General features: G+C 43.3%; 2 protein-coding genes across 8 annotated transcripts in view; one reads left to right on the top strand and one right to left on the bottom strand.

Moving 5' to 3' along the window:
- The window catches only part of LYRM7 (LYR motif containing 7), a 55,409-nt gene extending 50,112 nt beyond the window's left edge, over window positions 1-5,297 (bottom strand). For 5 of the 6 annotated variants that reach the window (XM_063612398.1, XM_063612397.1, XM_063612396.1 and 2 more), the window contains exon 1: window positions 5,021-5,253. In XM_063612398.1, coding sequence (XP_063468468.1) covers window positions 5,021-5,038 — 18 coding nt within the window. In that variant the 5' untranslated portion in view covers window positions 5,039-5,253. Of the gene's footprint in view, window positions 1-5,020 lie in introns of all 6 variants that reach the window. The other variant, XM_055299354.2, reaches the window with a different exon arrangement.
- On the top strand, window positions 5,263-16,733 carry HINT1 (histidine triad nucleotide binding protein 1). Of its 2 annotated transcripts, XM_063612400.1 has the most exons (5): window positions 5,263-5,579; window positions 6,819-7,374; window positions 10,435-10,896; window positions 13,323-13,427; window positions 16,412-16,733. In XM_063612400.1, the coding sequence occupies exons 3-5, from the start codon at window positions 10,786-10,788 to the stop codon at window positions 16,574-16,576; spliced, it is 381 nt and encodes a 126-aa protein (XP_063468470.1). In that variant the 5' UTR covers window positions 5,263-5,579; window positions 6,819-7,374; window positions 10,435-10,785; the 3' UTR covers window positions 16,577-16,733. The 2 variants fall into 2 exon arrangements, with proteins under 2 accessions (XP_063468470.1, XP_055155311.1); XM_055299336.2 differs by lacking the exons at window positions 5,263-5,579; window positions 6,819-7,374 and having other exon boundaries at window positions 9,781-10,896.
- Window positions 16,734-25,414: the final 8,681 nt, after the last annotated feature.

Raw genomic sequence — 25,414 nt, 5'->3', positions numbered from 1 at the left:
CCTTTGGGAAGTTGAGGTTGGTGGATCGCTTGAGCTCAGGAGTTCAAGACCAGCCTGGCCAACATGGTGAAACCTTGTCTCTACTAAAAAATACAAAAAATTAGCTGGGCGTAGTGGTGGGCATCTGTAATCCCAGCTACTCAGGAGGTTGAGGCAGGAGAATTGCTTGAACCTGGGAGGTGGCGGTTGCAGTGAGTCGAGATGGTGCCACTGCACTCCAGCCTGGGTGACAGAGTGAGATTCCGTCTAAAACAAAACAAAACAAAACAAAACAAAACAAAAAACAAAACAAAACAAAACAAAACAAAAAAAACCAGCCTGGGCAACATGGCCAAACCCTGTCTCTACAAAAAATAAAAAAATTAGCCAGGCATGGTGGAGGGTGCTTGTAGTCCCAGCTAGTCGGGAGGCTGAGGTGGGAGGATCTCTTGAGCTTGGGAGGCAGAGATTGCGGCGAGCCAAGATGACGCCACTGCACTCCAGGCTGGGTGACAGAGTGAGACCCTGTCTCAAAACAAAACAAAACAAACAAACAAACACACCCAAAAAAGGCAGAGCGTGGTTGCTCATGCCTGTAATCCTAGCCCTTTGGGAGGTCAGGGCAGGCAGATCACCTGAAGTCGGGAGTTTGAGACCAGCCTGACCAACATAGAGAAACCCCATCTCTACTAAAAATACAAAATTAGCCAGGCATGGCAGCACATGCCTGCAATCCCAGCCACTCGGGAGGCTGAGGCAGGGGAATCACTTGAACCCAGGAGGCGGGGGTTGCGGTGAGCCGAGATTGCGCCACTGCACTCGACCCTGGGCAACAATAGCGAAACTCCGTCACCAAAAAAAAAAAAAAAAAAAAGATTGCAGCTGGTGACTTTGAGTTGATGCCAATGACAATTTGTCATTCCAAAATCCTAGGACCCTTAAGAATTATGCTAAATCTACTCTACCTGTGCTCTACAAATCAACAAAGCACATCTGTTTAAAGCATGGTTCACTGATACTTTAAGCCCACTGTTGAGATCTGCTCAGGAAAAAAAAGATTCCTTTCAAAATATTACTGCTCACTGACAACACACCTCATCACCCAAGAGCTCTGATGGAGATGTAAAAGGACATTAATACTGTTTTCACGACTGCCAATACAACATCCATTTTGCAGCCCCACAGGTCAAGGTCAAGTAGTAATTTTGGCTTTCAAGTCCTTTTTTTTTTTGAGACAGGGCCTTGTTCTGTCACCCAGGTTCGAGTGCAGTGGTACGATCATGGCTTACTGAAGCCTCGATCTCCTGGGCTCAAGCGATTCTCCCACCTCAGCCTCCAAAGTTGCTGGGAGTACAGGCGCATGCCACCACATTGAGCTAATTTTTGTACTTTTTGTGGAGACAGGTTTTGCCATGTTGCCCAGGCTGGTCTTGAATTCCTGACTCAGGCAATCTGCCCACCTCAGCCTCCCATAGTGCTGGGATTAGAGGAGTGAGCCACACTTCTAAGTCTTATTTAAAAGACTCATAAGGCTATAGCTGCCAGAGATAGTGATTCCTCTAATGAATTTAGGCAAAGTAAATTGAAAACCTCTTGGGAAGGATTCACCATTCTAGATGCCATTCAGAGAATTCAAGAGAGGAGGTCAAAATAGCAACAATAACAGGCATTTGGAAGAAACTTATTGGAACACTCATGGATGACTTTGAGGGGTTCAAGACTTCAGTGGAGGAATTAACTGCAGATATGTGGAAAGTGCAAGTGAAACTAGGATAAGAAGTGGAGCCTTAAGATGTGACTGAATTGCTGCAATCTCGATAAAACTTAAATGCATGAGGAGTTGCTTCTTATGGATGAGCAAAGAAAGTGGATTCTTGAGTTTATGAAGACCATCACTCACATCACTTCACTCCCGGTGAAGATGCTGTAAACATTGTTGAAATAACAACAAAGGATTTAGAATATTATATAAACTCAGTTGATAAAGTAGTGGCTGGGGTTAATAGGATTGAATCCAATTTGAAAGATGCTCTACTGTGGGTAAAATGCTATCAAACAGCATTGCACGCTACAGATAAATCTTCCGTGTGTCAGACAGTCAATCAATGTGGTCAACTTTACTGTAGTCTTATTTTAAGAAACTGTCACAGTCATCTTAACCTTTAGCAACCACCAATCTGATCAATTAGCAGCCATCAACATCGAGACAAAATCATTCATCAGCAAAAAGATTACAACTTTCTGAAAGCTCAAATAATTGTTAGGATTTTGTAGCAAAAAAGTGTTTTTTATTTAAGGTACGTACTTCCTTATTTTTTATTTTTTTGAGATGGAGTTTCGCTCTTGTTGCCCAGGCTGGAGTGCACCCTCTCGGCTCACTGCACCCTCTGCCTCCTGGGTTCAAGGGATTCTCCTGCCTCAGCCTCCCGAATAGCTGGGATTACAGACACGTGCCACCACGCCTAGCTAATTTTTGTATTTTTAGTAGAGATGGGGTTTCACTGTGTTGGCCAGATTGGTCTCGAACTCCTGACCTCGTGATCCGCCCACCTGGGCCTCCCAAAGTGCTGGGATTACAGGCGTGAGCCACCTTTCCCAGCCAACGTATGTCCTTTCTAAAGACATAATACTACTGCACACTTAACAGACTACATTATAGTGTAAACATAACTTTTATATGCACTGGGACCAAAAAACTTGTGTTACTCGCTTCACTGCAATATGTACTTTGTTGTTGTGGGCTTGAACCAAACCCGCAGCATCACCTAGGTACGCCTGTATCTAAAAATGTGGAAGTGGCTTTGGAATTGAGTAATGTGCAGAGGCTGGAATAATTCTGAGGTGCTTGATAGTAAAAGCCTGGATTCCCTTGAAGAGATTGTTGGTAAAAATATGGACTTTGCAAGCATCATAGAATCCCAGGGACTTTAATATTGCAAGAGCAGAGAAGACATGTTGCATGGGATTAAAAAAATGAGAAGTAAGTAAACCTAATGGTTTTACATGCTATTTAAAGTACAACATTAATACAACAAATTAGCGCCCCTAATTTAAGAGGACTAGTGTAAGAAAATGTTATCATTATTGCCATAGCACTATTGGAGTTAACATTACCTTGCAGCAGATAAACTTTTATTAAAATGCAGAAAGCCAGGTCACAGACTGTATTCTCTTCCTCATTTACTTATACAGATTGGACAACTCAGGCAGTGTAGATGAAAAGTGGATTCTTTATAGTTAGATGAGTTTGAATCTGAGATTGTCACTTAATGTAAGCTTGGACAAGTAACAGCCTTTTTGCCTCAATTTTCTTGAATAATGGATTAATTTTAAGGGTTATAATTTCTGTGCTAGGTTTCACTTTCCTATATATATTTTTTTGGACATAGGGTCTTGTTGTCACCCTTGTTGGACTGGTCACCTTTGTATCTTCCCACATGTAGCATAAGTGCCTTCTATACACTGTAGGCTCTACCAAAAGTGTTTTTGGAATTAATCCTACTTAATTCCATTTGTATCCAAGTTTTCCAACCAAATCCCCACTTCAAGGACTTTCCATGTGCTAGTTGCCCTTTCTGGAATGCTTTTCTCTTTCCTCTAGCTAATTTCTAATCAAACGTCAGGTCTGAACTTCCTTGAGAGATTATTTATTTATTTACTTATTTTTTGAGATGAAGTCTTGCTCTGTCACCCAGGCTAGAGTGTAGTGGCGCAGTCTCGGCTCACTGCAACCTCCACCTCCCAGGTTCAAGAAACTCTTGTGCCTCAGCCTCCTGAGTAGAGGGATTACAGGCAGTCACCCCTATGCCCAGCTAATTTTTGTATCTTTAGTAGAGATGGGGTTTCACCATGTTTCCCAGGCTGGTCTCGAACTCTTGACCTCATGTGGTCCTCCCGCCTCGGCCTCCCAAAGTGCTAGGATTACAGGTGTGAGCCACTGCACCCAGCCCCTTGAGAGATCGTATGTGAAATCCTAGTTATATGCTCACAAAACACTGTAGTTTCAAATCAAAGCATTTATTACAACTGTAATTAAGTAACTGTTTAAGGTCTCCCCACCTGCTAGATTTATTTATGAAGGCAAGGATGTTCAGCTTATTGTTGCATCCACTATGCTTAGACAATATAGGCTAAATGTTGGTTGTTGGCTATAATAATAGCTATTATGGACATTCAAAGAAATTTTTGAATGAATAACCCTGAGCAATTCTGTTTCTATTGGTGCTGTGACATTACGTACAAAAGTACATGAGGACTGCTTGGTGGTTCCCTATTATTGACTAGATGTAAACACTGCTTTTCTTCACCATATTATAGCAGGCCATTTCCCCAGGTTTATGTTTCAGCCAATGACAACTACAGATCCCAATTGGCCATGCTGATGTTAAACGTTAAAGGATGGCTGCCAATGAGAATCGTGCGCCGGGCAGGAACGTGCATCATGCTTGGGAGTGATAAATGAATCTGAGACCAGGTAGGTACTCAGAGAGATGATCCGAGCACAGCCACCACATCCCAAGCTCACTCAGTGAGCTCAGGTCTCACCAGTCCCTGCTCTGTCTTGCTATGTTACTTTTGACAAGTAATTTTGCTAGGGTTCGGTTTCCTTGGCTGCTAGACTTCTGCGCACCTTCTATTTGTCTGAATAAACTTTCACCTTATTGAACTGCTGTTGCTCAGGTCAGTCTTTGGCGTCTCCTATACTTCCCAGGGATGTGAAATGGGTCCCTCAGACAAATACTCGGTCTGAAGATGAAACGAGGGCAGAACTCAAGTCGCGGATTTGTATCATGGATAAACACTGCGTACCAAGTTAGTACCAAGAAGTAGGAACCACACTGGTGCCTCCCGCTCTCCTCCGCACCTGCACAAACCCTCAACTGCCCCTCGGAGTTGGTCATCTGGCTTCTTTGGGGTAACAGCCACATCCTCCGTAAAGGGTCCGGAGCCCCAGCCTCCAGAGACACCAGACAGTTTTCTCAAGGCCGCGAACATGCCCTCCCCAACGGTACTGTACCCTCCCCTTCCCGGGCCCTGTCACCTTGACTGCCTGTCCCATGGCTCTCCTCACCGCGGCCGCTACCTCCGGAGCAGTCGAGTAGCCCCGCCTCTCAGCAACCAATCAAAGACTGAACTGTCCAACTCCCTGTAGCCGCGTTACTAACGCGACACAACCAATCACCAGGCAGCATCTCCCTTTTAGCCCCGCCCTCATCCAAAGGACGGAGGAGGTGTTTGCTAAACGGGCGTTTGCTAAAGGCGTTTGCTAAACGGATGGGAACTGGTAAAATCGCGAGGAGCCGCAGAGCCCAATTACTGGCCAGAAGAGAACGGAAATCACCTGGGCGCCATGTTAGTTAGGGGCACAGTCACTTCCGGCGCAGGGGTCCTCTGCTAGGCGGACTGGGTTTGTATTTAGTGGATGGAGTCGGCACCCGCGTCTGTAAAAGAACCTTTATTTTAACGTTTCCCAGTTGCGACTATCTCTTTAGAAATATGCATAAATAAAAGCCGAGTCCTAACAACTGTAGCGGGCATTGATTGGAACACTGACTCCTAAAAATTTTATGCGTATATTCTCTGATTCATTTCCTCAGAAGGTGAGGTTAAATTACTCGCTGAAGTTCGCACAGCTAGTAAATGGACATCTGGGTTGCAAATCCGCTGTGCCTGACCGTAAAGCTTAGTCTTACCCTTTACATTTTGCCTCTTCAACTCTCTCTACTCCTTGGTTTTGCTGATAAGGAGGTCAGAAATGGGTAATTAATCAGCAGCATCATAATTAGAAACAATCATAAGTATTTAAGTGCGTTTTAACTTACGACCTTGCAAGCATCCAGAAAAAACTCTGTAGTCACGTTACTAACGCGCCACAACCTTTTCCTTTTGTTCCTACTGCATAATTGTTCTCCTTCCCTACCCGTATAGCCTTTCAGGTTAACTTTTAGGTAAAATTGACTTCTTATTAAAAATGAAAGATCTGGACCAATGGATTTCCAAGGCCCTTTTCCTTCTCTGTAATCTATGTTATTTTAAGGAATTATTGCAAGTCATTCTGAGAATAACAATATAATCGATTTTTTAAAAAATTAAGATGCATTCGATTTGCAGAACATTTAACGTAATGAAACGATTAAACCAAGTATACTGGATATTGTCTTTTATCTGAGAAACAATAAACTAGATGATCTTGGGCCTTTCATTGTGCTTTCTGAATGCTGACAGTGATTTAAAAGATGCCCCGTCCCCGCTCCCCCATTTTCAGTGTAGACTCATAGTGCAGCTTCCTGAAAATTCATAACTTATTGTGATGATTTCTTGCTAGCTACTGTCCTGCATTCAGTTAACTAAAGTCCCTCATCTGCTGATATTTTAAAACAGTTCTATAATGACAGAATTATTCAGTTCTGTGGCTCCTCTTTTCTTAAATAAATCTGCATGTGTCCTTTAACTGTTCCACATAGGAGGTGGGCTCTTCACTATTCTAGTTGTTCTGGGAACATGGCCTGGTTGGTCTTGTCACCCCAAAATAATCAAAAGGCTAAGGATCCAGTTAAAAAGGTTTATTCAACTGTAAAGTGTGAGGGCAGTCATATGGGAACATGTAGACACCAAAGAATGGTGATCAGTGCTTCCAGTGTAAGGAAAATTGAAGATGGTTTATATAAGACAAAATGGAGATGCCGAACAGAATTACAACATTTTCCAAACAATGGATAACATCCAGATTTAAGATCTGATTGGCTAGTATTGATTACACTCTAAGGTGGTTGCTTAATATTCTATTGTAAAAAAGTAACAATCACAAGGGTCTACAGCTCTAATATTATGTACTCTAGGTTTGAAATGAAGAATAGGGAGTCTGATTAATGTATAACATCTCAACACGAAGGTCGGGAAGCAACAATAGTCATGCACCAGAGAAGAAAAACAGCTGTATTACGTGACTCAGTTTTCAAGGCTTAACTTTGCCCCCTTGGCTTAATAAATTTGGAAGGTTCTGAAATTTCATTGTCTTTTTAAAGTTTGCATCTCAAAGTATAAGTCGCAGAACTGAACAGGAAATTCCAGCATGTTCATCATGTAAGTTCATAGAGCTATGTAGTAGGCAGAATAATGGCCTCCAGAAGATGTCTGTGTTCAGATTCCGGAAGCTCTGACTATGTTATATATGACAAGAGGCTTTGAGGATGTCATTAAATTAAGTATTTTGAGATGGGAAGATTATCCTGGATTGTCTGGTGGACTCAGTGTAATCACAAGGATCCTTATAAGTGAAAGAAGGAAGCAGAGTCAGGGAGAAGTTTGAAGATGTTCTGCTGCTGGCTTTGAAGATGGAGGAAGATGGAGGAAGGGGCCACAAACCAAGCAAGCCTCCTCTAGAAATTGGAAAAGGTGAGGGAATGATTTCTTCCCTAGAGCATCCAGAAGGAATGCACCCTTGCCAACACTTGATTTTAGCTCAGTGAAACTCAATTTGGACTTCTGACTTACAAAATGCTACCTGTTTTTGGCTCCTTCCATTTTCTTTTTCTTGTTTCTTTTCTTTTTTTTTTTTTTTTTGAAAAGCAGTCTCCTACTGTCGCCCAGGCTGGAGTGCAGTGGCAGGATCTCAGCTCACTGCAAGCTCGGCCTCCCGTGTTCACGCCGTTCTCCTGCCTCAGCCTCCTGATTATCTGGGACTACAGGCGCCTGCCACCACGCCCGGCGAATTTTTTGTATTTTTAGTAAAGACGGGGTTTGACCGTGTTAGCCAGGATGGTCTCAATCTCCTGACCTCGTGATCCACCTGCCTTGGCCTCCCAAAGTGCTGGGATTACAGGCATGAGCCACTGCGCCCGGCCCAACTCCTTCCATTTTCAAAGCCAATAATGGAGCTTTTTTTTTTTTTCTTTTTTTGAGACAGAGTCTTACCCTGTTGCCAAGGCTGCAATGGCGCGATCTCGGCTCACTGCAACCTCCGCCTCCCGGGTTCAAACAATTCTCCTGCCTCAGCCTCCCGAGTAGCTGGGATTACAGATGCCTGCCACCATGCCCAGCTATTTTTGGTATTTTTAGTAGAGGCAGGGTTTCACCATGTTGTCCAGGCTGGTCTCAAATGCCTGACCTCATGATCGCCCACCTCGGCCTCCCAAAGTGCTGGGATTACAGTTGTGAGTCACCACACCCGGCCGAGCATTTTCAAATCTCAGACTCTCACTTCTGCCTCTGTGGTCACATCTCCTTCTCTTACCCTCACTCTTCTGTGTCTCTTTCACTTACAAGGGCTGTTGTGATTACTTTGGGCCCATCTAGATAATGCAGGAACCTCCCTATTCCAAGATCCTTAGCTTAATCACATCTACAAAATCCCACTTACCATGTAAAGTAACATATTCACAGGCTCCAGGGATTAGGACATGGGCATCTTCTGCCTAGCACACTGAGTTTGCGTGATGCCAGTCAATAAGGTTGAAACGGAAATAAATGAGGTAGAAGCAGCAGCAATGGGCTTGATCACACAGGGCCCTATAAGCCAAGGTAAGGATGTTGGATTTTATTGTGATGTTATACACTAGCATATTACCAGCAGGAGAGTGACATTATGATTTATAAAGATCATTTTGGGTGCTATGTGGCAAATTAACTGCAATGGAAGCAGATAGGTTATCCAACTAGAAGCCTTTCAAAGTACTCCAGGAAGGAGACGTTAGTAGCTTGGATTAGACTAGTGGAGGTAGAGGAGATAAGAAGTGATTAGATCCTTAGTGATATGTGTTGAAAGTTCAGAGAGAAGATTTAAGGATGATTTCAAGGCTTTTTGGCTGGAGTAACTGGGTGAATGGTGATACAGCAGATACAGAATCCTGCAAAAGGAGGTTTTGATTTGTTTGTTGTAGAGGGAGTCAAAATAAAATCGCAGTGCCTGATAGCCATCTAAGTGGAGGTGGTCAGTAGGCTGTAATGTATATCACAGACCAGTCTGGAATTAAGGGAAGAGGTAGGTCAGGAGACAAATACTTGAGAGTCACTACTCTATAGATGGTAAAGCCTTCAGATGGAATGAAAGCTGACCATATTATTTATTATCCAAACCAGCACAAATTTTTTTATTTTGACAATTTCAGACACAGAAAAGTTGCAAGAATAATACATAGAATTTGCATATGCCTTTCACTCAGATTCTCCAAATGTTAACATTTTATTGTAATTGCTTTATCCTTTTCTATTTCTCTACTTACCTATAGACAGACACTTTTTCTCTGAACTATTTGAAAGTAAGTTGAAGACATGATACCCATAGCCTTAAATACTTCAGTGGGTTTTTCCTACAAAGACATTCCCTTGTATCAGTAGTTCTTAAAGTATGGTTCCGGGGCCAGCAGCAACTGTATCACCTGGAAAGTTAGAAACCTAACTTGTAGGGCCCCACCCTAGACCAACTGATTTTCACAATTTTTTCTGTGGTTATGAAAGGAAATTAACATGACTTCAAAACTATTATCTAATTTATAGGCATTATTTAGGTTTTACCAATTTTCCCAGTAATGTCTTTGATAGCAAAAGTACCAAATGGACACTTTTGAGATTAAAGGGAACCACATTCAATAATTTTGCCAAGACAGAGTAGTAGTGTAATCATAAAAGGCAGTTGAGCTCACACCTGTAATCCCAGCACTTTGGGAGGCTGGGACGGGTGGAACACCTGAGGTCAGAAGTTTGAGAACAGCCTGGCCAGCATGGGGAAACCCTGTCTCTACTAAAAATACAAAAATTAGCTGGGTGTGGTGGTGCACGCCTGTAGTCCTAGCTACTTGGGAGGCTGAGGCATGAGAATCGCTTGAACTCGGGAGGCAGAGATTGTGCCACTGCAGTCGAGCCTGGGCGACGGAGCAAGAATCTGTCTTAAAAAAAAAAAAGGCATTGAGGTGGTATACTTTTTCTTAATACGTACACTTAGAGGTCTAGTATGATAACTGGAATTGTCTATAGGATTTTATAAATGGATGTCCTTAGTGACCTTGACAAGAGGGAAATGGACTGAAAAATGAAAGATAAGAAAGCAGACATGGTATGTAGAAAACTTCTTTATAAAACGAGCAAAGATACGGAGGGGGATGTGGGATTAAGGAAGGTTTTGTTTTTTTAAAGTGGGTCATTTTATTAATACAGTATGTTGATTGCTGCTGGAAAAAATTATTTGCAGAGCAGTCTAGGGAGGTTTACAAACTACTGATGCCTGGAGCTCATCTCCAAAGATTCTTATTTAATGGATCTGGGGTGCAGCCAGGTTCACGGGGATTTTTAAAAGCTCCCCAAGTGATCTTAATGTGTAGTCAAGATTGAGAACCACTGGTAGAGAGAGAAAAAAAATCTGTTGAAGAGAGGACTTAAAATCTGCTGCAGCAGCAAGACCTTAAGTAATGTAAGTGCTAAGTTGCAGCCGGCACCACTTAAATTATCAAATCTTGTCAGTTACAGTATCCAACTTTCCCTACAAGCGTCCATAGGGAGACGAAGGGTTTATACCAGTAACTGCATCCCCCAGGAGACAAGAAAGGAGGATAGAAAAACGACTTAGGAATCTCCTTGGAGCTCAAGACCAGGAACTTCCCCAAGCCGGTCCCTGCCGCAGTTCCTGCGGCGCTCCGACGCGCTGGCCGCACTCGCAGCCCAGGTCGCCAGTACGCACGCGCAATATTAGCTGGGGCGCCAGAGCCGGGGCACCTGCGCAGGCTTGGCTGCGCCCTCTCGCGCCGCACGCTCCGCGGGTTCCTCCCTCCTTCCGAGCCTCTTCTCTGGCCGCTGCGCGGGAGAGAGGCCGAGATGGCAGATGAGATTGCCAAGGCTCAGGTCGCTCGGCCTGGTGGCGACACGATCTTCGGGAAGATCATCCGCAAGGAAATACCAGCCAAAATCATTTTTGAGGATGACCAGGTAGGTACTGGCACCACCTCGCTCGCCTGCTGAGGTGGGGGTATCGTCCGCGGATCTTCGGGTTTTTCGCGGAGGGAGAGGAGGGGTCGCGAGTGCAGCGGTGACGGGAGGGGACTTGGCCGCCCTGGCCCAGCGGGCCCCCAGCCAGCGGACAGGGCCCGGGCACTCCGAGGCGGCCTGCCGGCGCGTGCCGGCGCTCCGGTTACTCGTTATCTGCCCCGGGCGCTGGCCAGGCCGCCGGGCGCCCTGGGTGCAGCACCTCGGGGCCTGGGCGCGTGTCGGGGCGCACTGGGGCCCCCGCGTGGAAGCCCGCCGGCTCCCCGGCTGCCTCGGACCTTGCCTGTATCAGGAATCTCGAAATCTCGCCAGCGCTCTGCCTGACAGAGAGAAACCCGATCGCGCCCTTACTCAGGCCCAATCTCCGCGATCTCCCGCTCACAGCCGGCCTGCCAGGGCCGGGCGTTCCTGGGCGCTGCTCAGCAAGGCATTGTGCTCGAGGGCCCCAGGGGCGCTGGGAGGTGCGCGGACCGGCCGGGCCTGCCGGCTTCCTCCGCGGGGTGCGGCTTGCCACCCTCATCCCTACCCCTATCCCTATCTCCACCCCAAGGCCTACCCTGGTCTAGCGAGGCGATCTCCTGAGATAAGAAGTGGGCCCGCGTCTGGGATTTGCTTTCCGATGACCTCTCCCCCTGAACATTTTCGACTTACAAACAGCTGAATGATTCTTTTTGTATTCAACCGGAAGTAATTTTATGCCAAGAGACTAAGACTCTAGTTTTTGTTGACTTCTTGTAGGTGAAATCCCAGTTGATGTGACTTTGAGATATCTTGTGTAAATTATTTAGTGGACAGTTGTATTTTTGGGATTGGATCTCAGATAAAGCTGGGCAGATTGGCTGATTTAGATAGAACAAATTTTGTAAACAGTTAAATTTAGGAAATATAAAATATAAGAAAAACATTTATTCTACTAGTGTCGTTTAGTTAGATTCAAAACGTTATCAAAGATTTAATTAGGTTCCTCTGGGTGAATTTTTAAAAAAATACTTTGTCTCAGGGGAAATTCTTTGTTTTAGAAAAAATATTTTTTAAAGTTTGAAGTTGCCTTTGAGAAATGGTTGTTGAAAAATTTACATTTGAACCACCGAAGTCCAACTGTATAACAGCAGGAGGCATTCTAAATGAATCAGCATTTCGTAGGGAGTACCCAGTGGAATTACTCCTGAGACAAATAAGTGTGGATGGGTTTTATTAAAACAGCTTTCACTTTAGCAGTGAGCAAGAGATATGAAAATATTCATGTCACATGTGTATTTACAGACACTGTGTTAAATAATTAGTCTAAATGCTGAAGAATCTATCATATATATACTCTTCAGCTTTACACAAAAGGATAGGTATATTTCTTAAATAGTTGAGTAAAGTGAGAATAGATATTAATCAACTATCAGACAAATATGTAGTTACAAAACTTATTGCTATCATAAAGAAAAAAAAACCAGGAAATTGCACAACTAGGACTCTGACCTGGGAGTAATGGGACCGGCAGGGGAATCAGAGGTTTTTTTCTGTTTTTTCTTTTTTCTCCCAGAAATCATGTATGTGCTGGGAATGGAATGGCGGAATAACTAGCAGTTTAAGTTAGACGGAAGTTGGGGTTTGGAGGGGGAGAGGATCATTGAAAAAGCTCTGAGGGCAGAGAGCTCAGAAGGCCAGTTCCATGTGAAGGGCTGCAGGAGATCTGGAGAGGCAGACAAGGATTAGCATGGCCAATTTCTATGCATTCATTGGCTCCCAGTTTAAATATCACTGCCTCAGAGTTGTCCCTAAACACTTAATCTAAATCAGGCTTTTCCTGTAATAATCATTCGTGTTATCCTTTACTTTTCCTTTGTAACATGTGTGACCTTTGGCGATTATACCTTTATTTAAAGTTGGTCTTCCCATAAGACTTCCATAGAGTCTGGGTGCAGTGGCTCACGCCTGTAATCCCAGCACCTTGGGAGGCCAAACCGGGTGGATCACCTGAGGTCAGGAGTTCGAGACCAGCCTGGACAACATGGTGAAACCCTGTCTCTACAAAAACACAAAAATTAGCTGGGCATGATGGCACGTGCCTGTAATCCCAGCTACTTGGGAGGCTGAGGCAAGAGAATCGTTTGAACCCAGGAGGCAGAGGTTGCAGTGAGCTGAGATCATGCCATTGCACTCCAGCTTGGGTGGCAGAGTGAGACTCCATCTCAAAAAAAAAAAAAAAAGGCTTCCATGGAAAGGACCACGGCACCATTTGTAATGTGTACACTTCTGTTTTCTTAGCATCTAGTGCCCCCCATGTAGTTACTGCTCAGTAAATACTTGTTGAGGTAAGTTTTATCCTACCAATATACTAAAAGTTTTATTTATTTATTTATTTCCCTTTTCCCTAGTGCCTTGCTTTCCATGACATTTCCCCTCAGGCACCAACACATTTTCTGGTGATACCCAAGAAACATATATCCCAGATTTCTGCAGCAGAAGATGATGATGAAAGTGTAAGTACATTTCTAACATGATTTATTTTCTTGCTTTTTAAATTGTGAGATTAATTTTGTCCTTAAAGTGCTGTCACATTTTCATCTTCCTAAGGTCATTACTAAGGAAAACCCAGAAAAACCATTAGGACTTCAATTGCCCAGCTGTTTTCCAAAGTTACTGCATCATTTTGTATCCCACCAGCAGTGGATGAGCATTCCATCTTCTCCATATCCCTATCAACACTTGCTATTATCTTTTTTTTTTTTTTTTTTTTGCTTTGTCGCCCAGGCTGGAGTGCAGTGGCACGATCTCGGCTCACTGCAAGCTCTGCCTCCCTGATTCACACCATTCTTCTGCCTCAGCCTCCCGAGTAGCTGGGACTACAGGCGCCCGCCACCACGCCCGGCTAATTTTTTGTATTTTTAGTAGAGACGGGTTTCACCGTGTTAGTCAGGATGGTCTCGATCTCCTGACCTTGTGATCCACCCTCCTCGGCCTCCCAAAGTGCTGGGATTATAGGCGTGAGCCACCATTCCTGGCCTATGATATTCTTAAAGTAAGCTAGAGGAAAGGTTATTAAGAAAATCACAAGGAAGAGAAAATATATTTACTATTCATTAAGTGGAGTGAATCATAAAGCCCTTCATCCCTGTCATCTTCATGTTGAGTAGGCTGAGGAAGACGAGGGGTTGGTCTAGCTGTAGCTGTCTAAGGGGTGGCAGAAGCAGAAGAAAATTTGCATATGAGTAGACCCGCACAGGTCAAACCCATTGTTGTGCAAGGGTCAGTTGTATTTACTTGGGGATACCTTTTTAAAGTGAGATATTATTTCTGAAACTTAGAAACTTCAGGGCATTAATTTTTAATTCAATATATTTGTACAAATCACAGAGTTCAAAGATTAGAGCGAATACTTAATGGTAAAATACCATCTTATATGCAGTAACATTAAAACCTCAGAATACATTTTTTCTTTTTTTTTGAGACGGAGTTTCATTCTTGTTGCCCAGGCTGGAGTGCAATGGCACGATCTCGGCTCACCGCAACCTCTGCCTCCCGGGTACAAGCGATTCTGGGTACAAGTGATTCCCCTGCCTCAGCCTCCTGAGTAGCTGGGATTACAGGCATGTGCCATCACGCCTGGCTAATTCTGTATTTTTAGTAGAGATGGGATTTTCTCCATGTTGGTCAGGCTAGTCTTGAACTCCCAACCTCAGGTGATCTGCCCGCCTTGGCCTCCCAAAGTGCTGGGATTACAGTTGTGAGCCACCACGCCCAGCCCCAGAATACAAATTTTTAACATTTAGTATAATTAGACAGTCATGACATTTTAAGGTCGGAGCTTCTTACTCGAATGCAGCTCTTTTCTGTAAGGATAATGAAATGTTAATTTTTACTCAGTTAACATTCTAAATTAGTGTTTTAAGGTCATCTCTTTTACTTAGAAGACAGTTGTTTGCCAGGAAACGTTTACTGAACCAGCTTTAAAACTGTGCTAATTCATAATTAAATGTTGTGACCAGTATAGGTACCTGCTGTACAAAATTTTATATAGATGCTCATCAACTTAAGATGGGGTTACATACTGATAAACCCATCATAAGTTGAAAATATTGTATGTCTGTTGAAAATACATGTAATACACCTAACTTACTGAACATTATAGCCTAGCCTAGTCTACCTTAAGCTTGCTCAGAACACTTAACATTAACCTACATTTGGGCAAAATCATCTAATACAGAGCCTATTCTGTAACAGTGTTGAATATCTCATGTAAGAGTATTTTACTGCATATTACCAGTCTGGAAAAGTATCAAAATTCAAAGTATGGTTTTTCCTGAATGCATATTGCTTCCACACCATTGTAAAGTTGAAAAATAATAATTTCCCCAACTTACAATTTTTGTCCATTGTCCATCTGTGGAACGGGACCTTACTGTGTGAGTAAGGTAAGTGGAGTCCACTGTCCTGGGGCTTCCTAAGGTAGTGGGAATAGAAATGTAAGACTCTCTCCCTTCCCTGTTTTCTTGCCAAAGGAATTAAAGGAGTTCCCTTTCCTGAGAGCTTTTTAGAATGTTGAAGTTAACCCTCCCAACTTTTTTCTCTCACAATGGCAAAGCATAAGCAGTGAAATGGGAGTTAAAGTTCTTTTCTCTTGCCAACCTTCTCCCCTTTAACTTTTGTTAGGGAAGAAAGCTGGCAACACACAAGTGGACTCCATGTGTAAATAGAGACAAATTGACTGTAGATACAACCAAAAAACAAACAGGATGACACAGAGTGAGACTAGGTATTTGCCACAGGATACTACAAGTCCCCAGACAATGCAATAGGTCTAGCAGTGTTCACAGGAAAATCCATAATGGTCGTAAGGAAGTCATAAAGAAAGCAAGATGTCTTGCTTTATTAAGAAAACTTAAACACCACTTGGAATATAATTAAATTTTTTTTTTGGTTGGGCATAGTGCCTTGTGCCTGTAATCCCAGCACTTCGGAGGTTAAGCTGGGCAGATTGCCCAAGCGCAGGAGTTCGAGACCAGCCTGGGCAACATTGGAGAAGCCCCATCTCTACAAAAAAAAATACAAAAATTAGCTGGGTGTGGTGGCATGTGCCTGTAGTCCCTAGCTCCTTGGGTGGGTGAGGCAGGAGGATCACTTCAACCTGGGAGGTCGAGGCTGCAGTGAGCTGAGATTGTGCCACTGCACTCCAGCCTGAGTGACAGAGCAAGACCCCGTCTCTTAAAAAAAAAATAGTTTAATTGAACAGCAGATTTTATTTCTAATTTGTTTCTTGAAATTAGTAATGATAAATACCTAATCTTAATGGGTCTCCAGTTGTAGATTATGCTCTGTTGGGATTAAGAATTTCCAAATACTTGCTCAAAGGGGTGTGTTTCAATGAGAGTTTTAAGATTTGATATTTCAGCTTGACAGTTTGTTATTTAATGGCAAGAAGTAATAAATTGCCTATGCCTAAGAAACTTTTTTTTTCCTTTTCCAGCTTCTTGGACACTTAATGATTGTTGGCAAGAAATGTGCTGCTGATCTGGGCCTGAATAAGGGTTATCGAATGGTAGTGAATGAAGGTTCAGATGGTGGACAGTCGGTCTATCACGTTCATCTCCATGTTCTTGGAGGTCGGCAGATGCATTGGCCTCCTGGTTAAGCATGTTTTGGGGATAATTTTCTCTTCTCTAGGCAATGATTAAGTTAGGCAAGTTCCAGTATGTTAAGTAACACACTTACTTTTGCCTGTGTACGGAGAGATTCAAGAAATAATTTTAAAACCGCATACATAATAAAAGACATTGTTGCATGGCTTATGTCTCTCTGAATGTTGCATTTGATTTGTTATTTTAAAAATATATTTGTTGGAATATGTGAAGGTGGGTTTATAATTTTGGACGTTTCTTGCTTTTTCTTCCCAAGGAGGACTCAACATATGAACATGGCATTGTTTTAATGGTGTTACTAGTCTTTGAAGACAAATAATGAGAGTTTATAAATTTAGCTTTAACTTTGAAATATCTTTCCAGGCTAAAATTGGTCCAAATTAGATTTTTAAGCTAATTCTCACATTTTCCAAGAACACAGGAAATTGACCATTTTGGGTTTAGAAACAATGCTTTATGTTCAGCCCACATTGCCCCTGGACTCTGGGCGTCATTTGGAAGGGATGAAAGTAGGTTTGTCACACAATCTTTGATGACCATGTGAAGCCGTACATTGGTATTTCCTTGCTATTTAAACTCCATCTGAATATTTATTATAAAGACTTGCAAACATTTTACCTAGAATTCATTTTTCCAGTTGAAACCCGACTGTTCTAAATGTGTATGCACACATTAATAAACATATTTAAGTTGTGCACGAATCTGGCTACGTCATATAGAGGAGGAAAGGGAACTTGTCAGGGTCTGAGTTTTCGTGTAGACTGACAACCAACCTTTTGTGTTTAGCCTCACCGTGTACCCTGGCCTTTCTAAGGTTCTATTTTTAAAAATTCTTTTTTTGAGACAGAGTCTCGCTGTTTCGCCCAGGCTGCAGTGCAGTGGTGTGATCTCAGCTCAATGCAACCTCCACCTCCTGGGGTCAAGCGATTCTGCCTCACTCAGCCTCCCGAGTAGCTGGGATTACTGGTGTGTGCCACCACGCCCATCTAATTTTTGTATTTTTGGTAGAGATTAGGTTTCACCATGTTGGCCAGGCTGGTCTTGAACTCCTGAGCTCAGGTGATCGCCCTCCTTGGCCTCCCAAAGTGCTGAGATTAACAGGTGTGAACCACTACTCCCGGCCTCTAAGGTTCTATTTAATACAAGATTCATAGCTTTGCTTCTTTGCTTTCCTTTGTGTAGGCACTTTCCAGCTTCCAAAATTAAATACTTTTTTTGTTTGTTTCTTTCTTTCTTCTCCCATTCTCTTCATACTTAACAGGTTTTTTCCTTTTTTTTTTTTTTTTTTTTTTTTGAGACAGAGTCATCCTGTCATCCAAGCTGGAGTACAGTGGCACGATCTCGGCTCACTGCAATTTTTGCCTCCCAGGTTCAAGCAATTCTCCTGCCTCAGCCTCCCAAGTAGCTGGGACTACAGGTGCACACCACCATGCCTGGCTAATTTTTGTATTTTTAGTAGAGATGGGGTTTCACCATGTTGGCCAGGCTGGTCTTTCACTCCTGACCTCAGGTGATACACCCGCCTCGGCCTCTGTGCCCAGCCTTCCATTTTTAGTCTCTAAAAAGATTGTTGTAGGGTTTTGACACATTTACTTGAAAGTTGTTTTTCTTAAAATCTTATTTCCTGTTAGTGATTTTTTAAAATATATATATTTTTTGAGGTGGGGAGGGAAGGGAAATTGGCTCTTTATGTGCAACACATAATTTTTTCCCAATTCGTCATTTGTCTCCTTTGTTTATGGTGTTTAAAATGTTTATATAGTTAATACATCCATCTTAAATTTATTTCATAAGCCTTTCCCACCCTAAGAGGATTTTAAAATGTTACTTTTTTTTCCTAGTACTTTTTTTTTTTTTTGAGACTGAGTCTCGCTCTTGTCCAGGCTGGAGTGCAATGGCACAGTCTCAGCTCACTGCAACCTCTGCCTCCCAGGTTCAAGCAATTCTCCTGCCTCAGCCTCCTGAGTAGCTGAGATTACAGATGTGCACCACCACTCCCAGCTAATTTTTTTTTTTTTTTTGATTTTTAGTAGAGACAGGGTTTCACCATGTTGGCCAGGCTAGTCTCAAACTCCTGACCTCAGATGATCTGCTCCCCTCGGCCTCCCAAAGTGCTGGGATTACAGGCATGGGGCATGCACCCAGCCAATACCACATCTTGATTGAACTGATCTGAGGAGGCTATGTGAGAAATGACTCTTATCTTTAATATTAAATGTTATATTTCAGAACTGAAGTGATAAGTTCAGGTCATTTGAGGAACTTAGTTTATCATTGAAATAATTTCCTTGAGTAAGCCACTGAGAAAATCAAAATGATCTTTAATCTTTATTTTAAACTATATGTATTCTTGCCAGGTGTGGGGGCTCACGCCTGTAACCTCAACACTTTGGGAGACCAAGGTGGGAGGATCACTTGAGCCCAGGAGTTCAAGACCAGCCTGGGCAACATGACGAAACCTCATCTCTACAAAAAATAGAAAAAAAAAAATTAGCTGTATGGTGGTGTGCGCCTGTAGTTCCAGCTGCTTGGGAGGCTGAGGTGCTGGGAGACTGTGGTGGGAGGATTGCTTTAGCCCGGGAGGCAGAGGTTGCACTGAGCCAAGATCATGCCACTGCACTCCAACCTGTGTGGCAGGCGAGACCCTGTCTACCAAAAAAAAAAAAAAGCATGTTTTTCATTTATGTAGGTTAGAATTAGCCTACATAATACAAAAACAAAAACAAAAACAAAAGCTTTAAATGGGATAATAAAGGCTTATTTTTTTCTTTCAAGTTATAGAACCCCCTAAGGTGGCAATCCAGGGCTCTTTTGTCACCTTCATGACATCAGCAAGAATTCAGGCTCCTATCTTTCTTCTCTACCATCCTTTATATCCTCAAGGTCACTTCATGATGCATGGATTGATGCAGCTCCAGCTCTCAGATTCCCCCATCAATCAAAAAGAGAGGGAAGCAAAATGTCAAAAAGTCATCTCAGCATTATGTCCCTTTTAAAAAGAGCTTTTACGGAAGTCCTTCAAGACCTTCTGCTTATGTATTATTGGTCACCCCAAGATATAAGACAGGTTGGGTATCTTGCTGCCCAGAATTAAACTAGAAAGGAATAAATCTAGAGTCGATACTGACAGGTAGGTCACAGTATATCCCCCGTCACTGATAGCCAGTGTTCATGACTGTGGAAAAGCAGCCAGGCATTCTTAGACCTTGCCAAGGTGCTGAAAGGACTGATTAGGTAGTTGCAGTTTGGCTATATTTACTCGTTTCTCCAACACTGAGTCAAGACCAGGAGGTATTTTGTTGACCATCCCCTATTTTCTGTGAATAGTGGGTGCAACTGTAATTCCAAGCAAAGCTCCTTCTTTGCTGCACTCATTTCTGGTGCTTTATCATACTGTTCTGTTAGGGGTTAGAAAGTCCAAGATGGCCCTACTCAGATGTATCATGGTTGGTACTTGCAGTCAGCTGGGGTCTCTGGAGTCCAATCTCTAGGGCCCCTCAGTCTCTTGTTTCCTTACATTGAGGTCACACAGTAATAAACAATCCCAAACTTAGTTTAATTACAATTTATTATTCCTTATGATTTTGTGAGTCTTCTGGGCAGTTCTACTTATTTCACCTGGGCTCACTCATGCAGCTACATTCAGCTAGGGGGTTGCAGGGGGATGGATTTAGCTGGGACAGTTGGCATGGTTTAGTTACACACCACAGACTCTTTGGCTCCCCATGTAATGGAAATTAACGGGGACAAGCAGATTTCCCAGACAAGCCTTGTTTTTTTCTGGGCTTGTGCTTGAAAACAAGGGAAAGCCTGGGCACGGTGGCTCATGCCTGTAATTGCAGCACTTTGGGAGGCCGAGGCGGGTGGATCACCTGAGGTCGAGAGTTCAAGACCAGCCTGACCAAAATGGAGAAACCCACTACTAAAAATACAAAATTAGCCTGGCATGGTGGCGCATGCCTGTAATCCCAGCTTCCCAGCTACTCAGGAGGCTGAGGCAGGAGAATCGCTTGAACCCAGTAGGCGGAGGTTGCGGTGAGCTGAGATAACGCCATTGCACTCCAGCCTGGGCAACAAGAGCGAAACTCCGTCTCAAAAAAAAAAAAAAAAAGAAAACAAGGGAAACAACAGAGGCGCAAGAATCCTCCAGCTGACTCTGAAAAAAGCTTGTGGGGAATTTTATTTTTATCAGGCAAAGTGCGGGAATTGACATCGGGGTAGGGTGTGAAGGCTAGGCTGGGCAGAACATGTGGGGGCAGGGTATGCAGGTTCCCATATCTGGTTGCAATGCTTATATTGAGTAATGGGCCACCTGGTGGTCTGGCCAACGGCAACGAGGCTGTACATCAATTATTGTTCAGCATTCCTTTCCCAGGTGAGACACTCTGCAACCTTTGTTCGATTTTAGATCTAAACCAGTTTCTGGAATTGTTTAAGTAAAAGGCAAGGTTAAACATTAGGAGTGCACAAAAGTACAATATAGACTGGCTATTTTCTGTATACGACTATTAGCGGAAATGGTGTCAGTGAAGTAGTGGTGTGGATTCTGTGATCAGTGGGAATCATGAAAGAATGCTCTTGGGGTGAGCTACAGCCAAACCCTGTCCCTATTCTGTCTCAGTTTAGTTTCTTTCCATGTTGTCTTTCACCTTAAGCTTCTACACAGATTACTGTTCCCAGAGCAGCAATCCAAGAGGTCAAAGAAATGCTGGAATATCTCTTGAGGCGTAGGCTTCAGAACTTGCATAGCATCACTTCCACCACATTCCACCACAAGTTAAAAGGCCAGCCTAGGTTGAAAGGTTTTGAGAAATAGAGCTCACGTCTGCATGTGAGAAGGAGAAAGGTGACATTGCAAAGGGGCATGCATACTAGTATGGGAGGAAGATAGAGCCATTAAAGAGTCTACCCTACCACCATAATGCTGTTGACTCAGCTACTTTCTCTCCTGCCATTAAGACTAATGGTTTCCGTGCCTTTGTGTGACTTGAGTTCATACTTTCTAAGAGAGGACAGGGGCCCCTGAGGCATAAACCTGAGGGGCCAGATCACCTCATAAGCTACAGATAGCCTGCAAACGACTGATCAGTGTTCACTGCAGTGAGGCAATCTGGTATGGTGGCCAGTGTGTACAGACCTCTTAAAGGCTTATAGAAAGGGACCGGGCGCGGTGGTTCATGCCTGTAATCCCAGCACTTTGGGAGGGCTGAGGCGGGCGGATCATCTGAGGTCAGGAGTTCAAGACTAGCCTGGCCAACATTGTGAAACCCTGTCTCTACAAAAACAAAACAAAACAAAAAAAATTAGCCAGGCATGACGGTGGGTGCCTGTAATCCCAGCTGAGGCGGGAGAATCGCTTGAACCTAGGAGGCAGAGGTTGCAGCGAGCCGAGATTGTGCCATTGCACTTCAGCCTGGGCGACAGAGGGAGGCTCCGTCTCAAAAACAAACAAACAAACAAACAAACAAAAACTTATAGAAAGGGACAGGGTGTGTGGCAAGTCCTCTGAAGCTTTCCTGAAAGGGTCCAACAGGCATCTTGCTTGACCAGTACAGTACAACTGAAAATTGGTATAGTGGTTACAAATATCAGCCTGCCATTCAAGTGTGTAATAAATATACCTCTTTTTGTTTTTCTGTAACAACTTTTCTGTTTTGAGTCTCTGATCCATTATGGTGAAAGATACTTACTTTTAGTCAATTTGGAGTTTTCCCCCTCCCATCCCTGGGGTGGTACTTAATTTCTGGAGGGTCTTATATAGTGCCATGGGATCCGGAGAGGCCATCTAGTCCTCTTTGTCATTGGTCCCTACAGTTTACCTGAGACTTTTGTTACCTTATTTAATCCTTTTTCATTGATCCCTGTAGGTTGATGTTTTGTAATAATGATGACCATGATTATGATAGTAATTATGAAAGCATTATGATAACATTAATAAGAGTTGCTATTTGTTTAATGCTCACTATGAGACAGGCACTGTGTTATATGCATTAAAAATAGTATTGCTGGCCGGGCACAGTGGCTCATGCCTGTAATCCCAGCACTTTGGGAGGCCGAGGTGGGCAGATCACGAGGTCAGGAGATCGAGACCATCCTGGCCAACATGGTGAAACCCAGTTTCTACCACAAATACAAAAATTAGCTGAGCGTGGAGGTGTGTGCCTGTAATCCCAGCTACTCAGCAGGCTGAGGCAGGAGAATCTCTTGAACCCGGGAGGCAGAGGTTGCAGCGAGCCGAGATAGCACCACTGGACTCCAGCCTGGTGACAGAGCTAGACCCTGTCTCAAAAACAAAAAGAAGTATTTCTAAAAACAACTCCGTGTACATGTTATATCCCGTGGCATTTGCACAGAGCATATGTGTAATGGACATTTGTAATTATCAACATCCAGCTTTTGAACTCCCTTCCTATTTGAGGGATTTGTTGCCTCCCAAAAGAGAAGCTGAAATGAACAGATACCTAGTATTCTAGCTCCTCTGCCAGCTGGGATGTAGGCCCTTGACTTAGGCTCTGCTGATCAGATGCACTCATCTGGGATTTTGAATTTGAAACTAATGACACAAAGAAACAAGAACAGTGGAGATTTCTTTCTGGTGTCAGTGGCAACAGCATCAAGTTGGCAAGCACAGCAGTGTCTGTGTTGCCAACCCTTGGATCCAATGTTGAATACCAGGGATGACAACAGTGCAAACTGCAGTTCCTGTGTTCAGTGGCAGTGGTAGCAGCATACCAATAGACTGGTTCTCTGGTTCTATGTGTTTTTTGTTTGTTTGTTTGTTTTTTTGCGACAAGGTCTCCCTCTGTCACCCAGGCTGGAGTGCAGTGGAGATTATAGCTCACTGCAGCCTTGAACTCCTAGGCTCAAAAGTGACCCTTCCAACTCAGCCTCCCAAGTAATTGGGATGATAGGCCCATGCTACCACACTTGGCTCAAAATAGCTAATTAAATCATTTATTTGATCACCTGCAGTGACATGCCAATTGAAGGCAAGGCTTTGGGTTTCCAAATCCTATTGCCATAGGATCATACAAAGGGTAGGCATGGAATTTGAGGATTATGCAGGTGTTATGACTGCTTCTAATATTGCTGAACATCTTAAAAAGTAATAACAAGGCTGGGTGCCATGTCTCACACCTGTAATCCCAGGACTTTGGGAGGCCGAGGTGGGTGGATCACTTGAGGTCAGGAGTTCGAGACAGGCTGGCCAATATAGTGAAACCCTGTTTCTACTAAAAATACAAAAATTAGCCAGGTGTGGTAGTGGGTGCCTGTAGTCCCAGCTACTCGGGAGGCTGAGGCATGAGAATCACTTGAACCTGGGCGCAGAGGTTGCAGTCAGCTGAGTTGGGGCCAGTGTACTCCAGCTTGGGGGCGAAAAAAAAAAGCCAAGATTTCTAAGTTATTAGCTCAAGTTATCAGAGAAACCCAGGGAACTTCTGTGGCTCTGCTACAAAAATCTGTAAGAGATTTTGCAAGACATAAATTCTTGCAGCTGAAGAACTGAAACAACTGTAGGCCAGATAGTGTTGGATCCTCAGGGTTGCCAAATTTTATTGGTTTAATTCATGGACTTATATATAGTCTCTTATGAGGAAGCCAGGATGTTGATCAGGAAAGAGCGGTATCTAAATATTTAGAATGAGCTAAGTTGGAGAATTTGGCTGACTCGCACTACCTCAAATTCCCAACCTACTGAGCCTCCCTTTTCAGCTGAAGTCGCCTTTTCTCTTGTGTGGAAGCTATTTTTGGTTGCTTGAAGACTCTTTCTTAATTACTTCTCTTATACACTACAGCTATGCCTGTGCCTCTCTCTTTAAATGGAAAGGGAACCCTCTCATACCTGATTAACTTCCTTCCATGCACCTCTTGCATTTATTTCTCTCCCTCTTTCTTTATAATTGTATATTAGAAGATCCCAAGAGATCCTAAATGGTACATTGGGACCATCCTTAGAACTTTAAAAAGAAAAATTGCCAGGCAAAACTAGCACCTTCTCTTATTATTATTATTATTATTTTTGAGACAAAGTCTCACTCTGTTGCCCAGGCTGGAGTGCAGTGGCATGATCTTGGCTCATTGCAGCCTCCGCCTCCCAGGTTCAAGTGATTCTTGTGCCTCAGCCTCCTGAGTAGCTGGGATTACAGGCATGTGCCACCATGCCTGGCTACTTTTGTATTTTTAGTAGAGATGGGTTTCACCATGTCGGCCAGGCTGGTCTCGAACTCCTGACCTCAAGTGATCCGCTTGCCTCAGCCTCCCAAAGTGCTAGGACTACAGGCATGAGCCTTCTATTATGGATAGGGATGAAGAAAGACTGGAAACACCCAGGAGTTAATAATCTAAAAGTAAATAAAGAAGACAGAAAAGCAGACCCTAAAATCAAACACGAAGAGAACCAAATGAAGTAAACAGTGTATAAATATTAAAAACATAAACACACAGAAAATATAATTCAAGTTTCTTTCGAACACAGCACACTGACCCTATATCCTTACTAGGACAAATTCTAAGGACAAGGAACAAGTGCAAATAAATTTTGAATTTTATTTCATAACCTTGTTGTTGTTGTAATGGTGAAATTATTTTTTGTCTGTATCGTAGATAGTCCAAATGAGTAAAGATGTTGGTTTGAATGGGAATCAAGGTTTTCATTATGGAAGAAGGGAGATAAACACGTGGTATGGAAAAGTTGATAAAGAACCCCCGTAAAGTTGAGAAGTATGTCTATACTGATGACTTTTTTTGAAAAAAGAAAATCTAGCTCTCCTTACTGTCAAGGCCTAGTCACAGTAAATGCTACATAACACTAAGCTCTTGGTTTTTAAATA

This window comes from Symphalangus syndactylus, chromosome 11 (genome assembly GCF_028878055.3).
Source record: "Symphalangus syndactylus isolate Jambi chromosome 11, NHGRI_mSymSyn1-v2.1_pri, whole genome shotgun sequence".
In the NCBI taxonomy this organism is placed as follows: domain Eukaryota; kingdom Metazoa; phylum Chordata; class Mammalia; order Primates; family Hylobatidae; genus Symphalangus; species Symphalangus syndactylus.
This window is presented reverse-complemented; position numbering and strand designations above follow the sequence as displayed.

Excerpts from the sequence above, each read along its gene's own strand:
- HINT1 (XM_063612400.1), top strand. The coding sequence starts at position 10,786 with ATGGCAGATGAGATTGCCAAGGCTCAGGTCGCTCGGCCTGGTGGCGAC. Across the intron at positions 10,897-13,322 it reads TCATTTTTGAGGATGACCAG|TGCCTTGCTTTCCATGACAT; the intron begins GTAGGTACTGGC and ends CCTTTTCCCTAG. Across the intron at positions 13,428-16,411 it reads CAGAAGATGATGATGAAAGT|CTTCTTGGACACTTAATGAT; the intron begins GTAAGTACATTT and ends TTCCTTTTCCAG.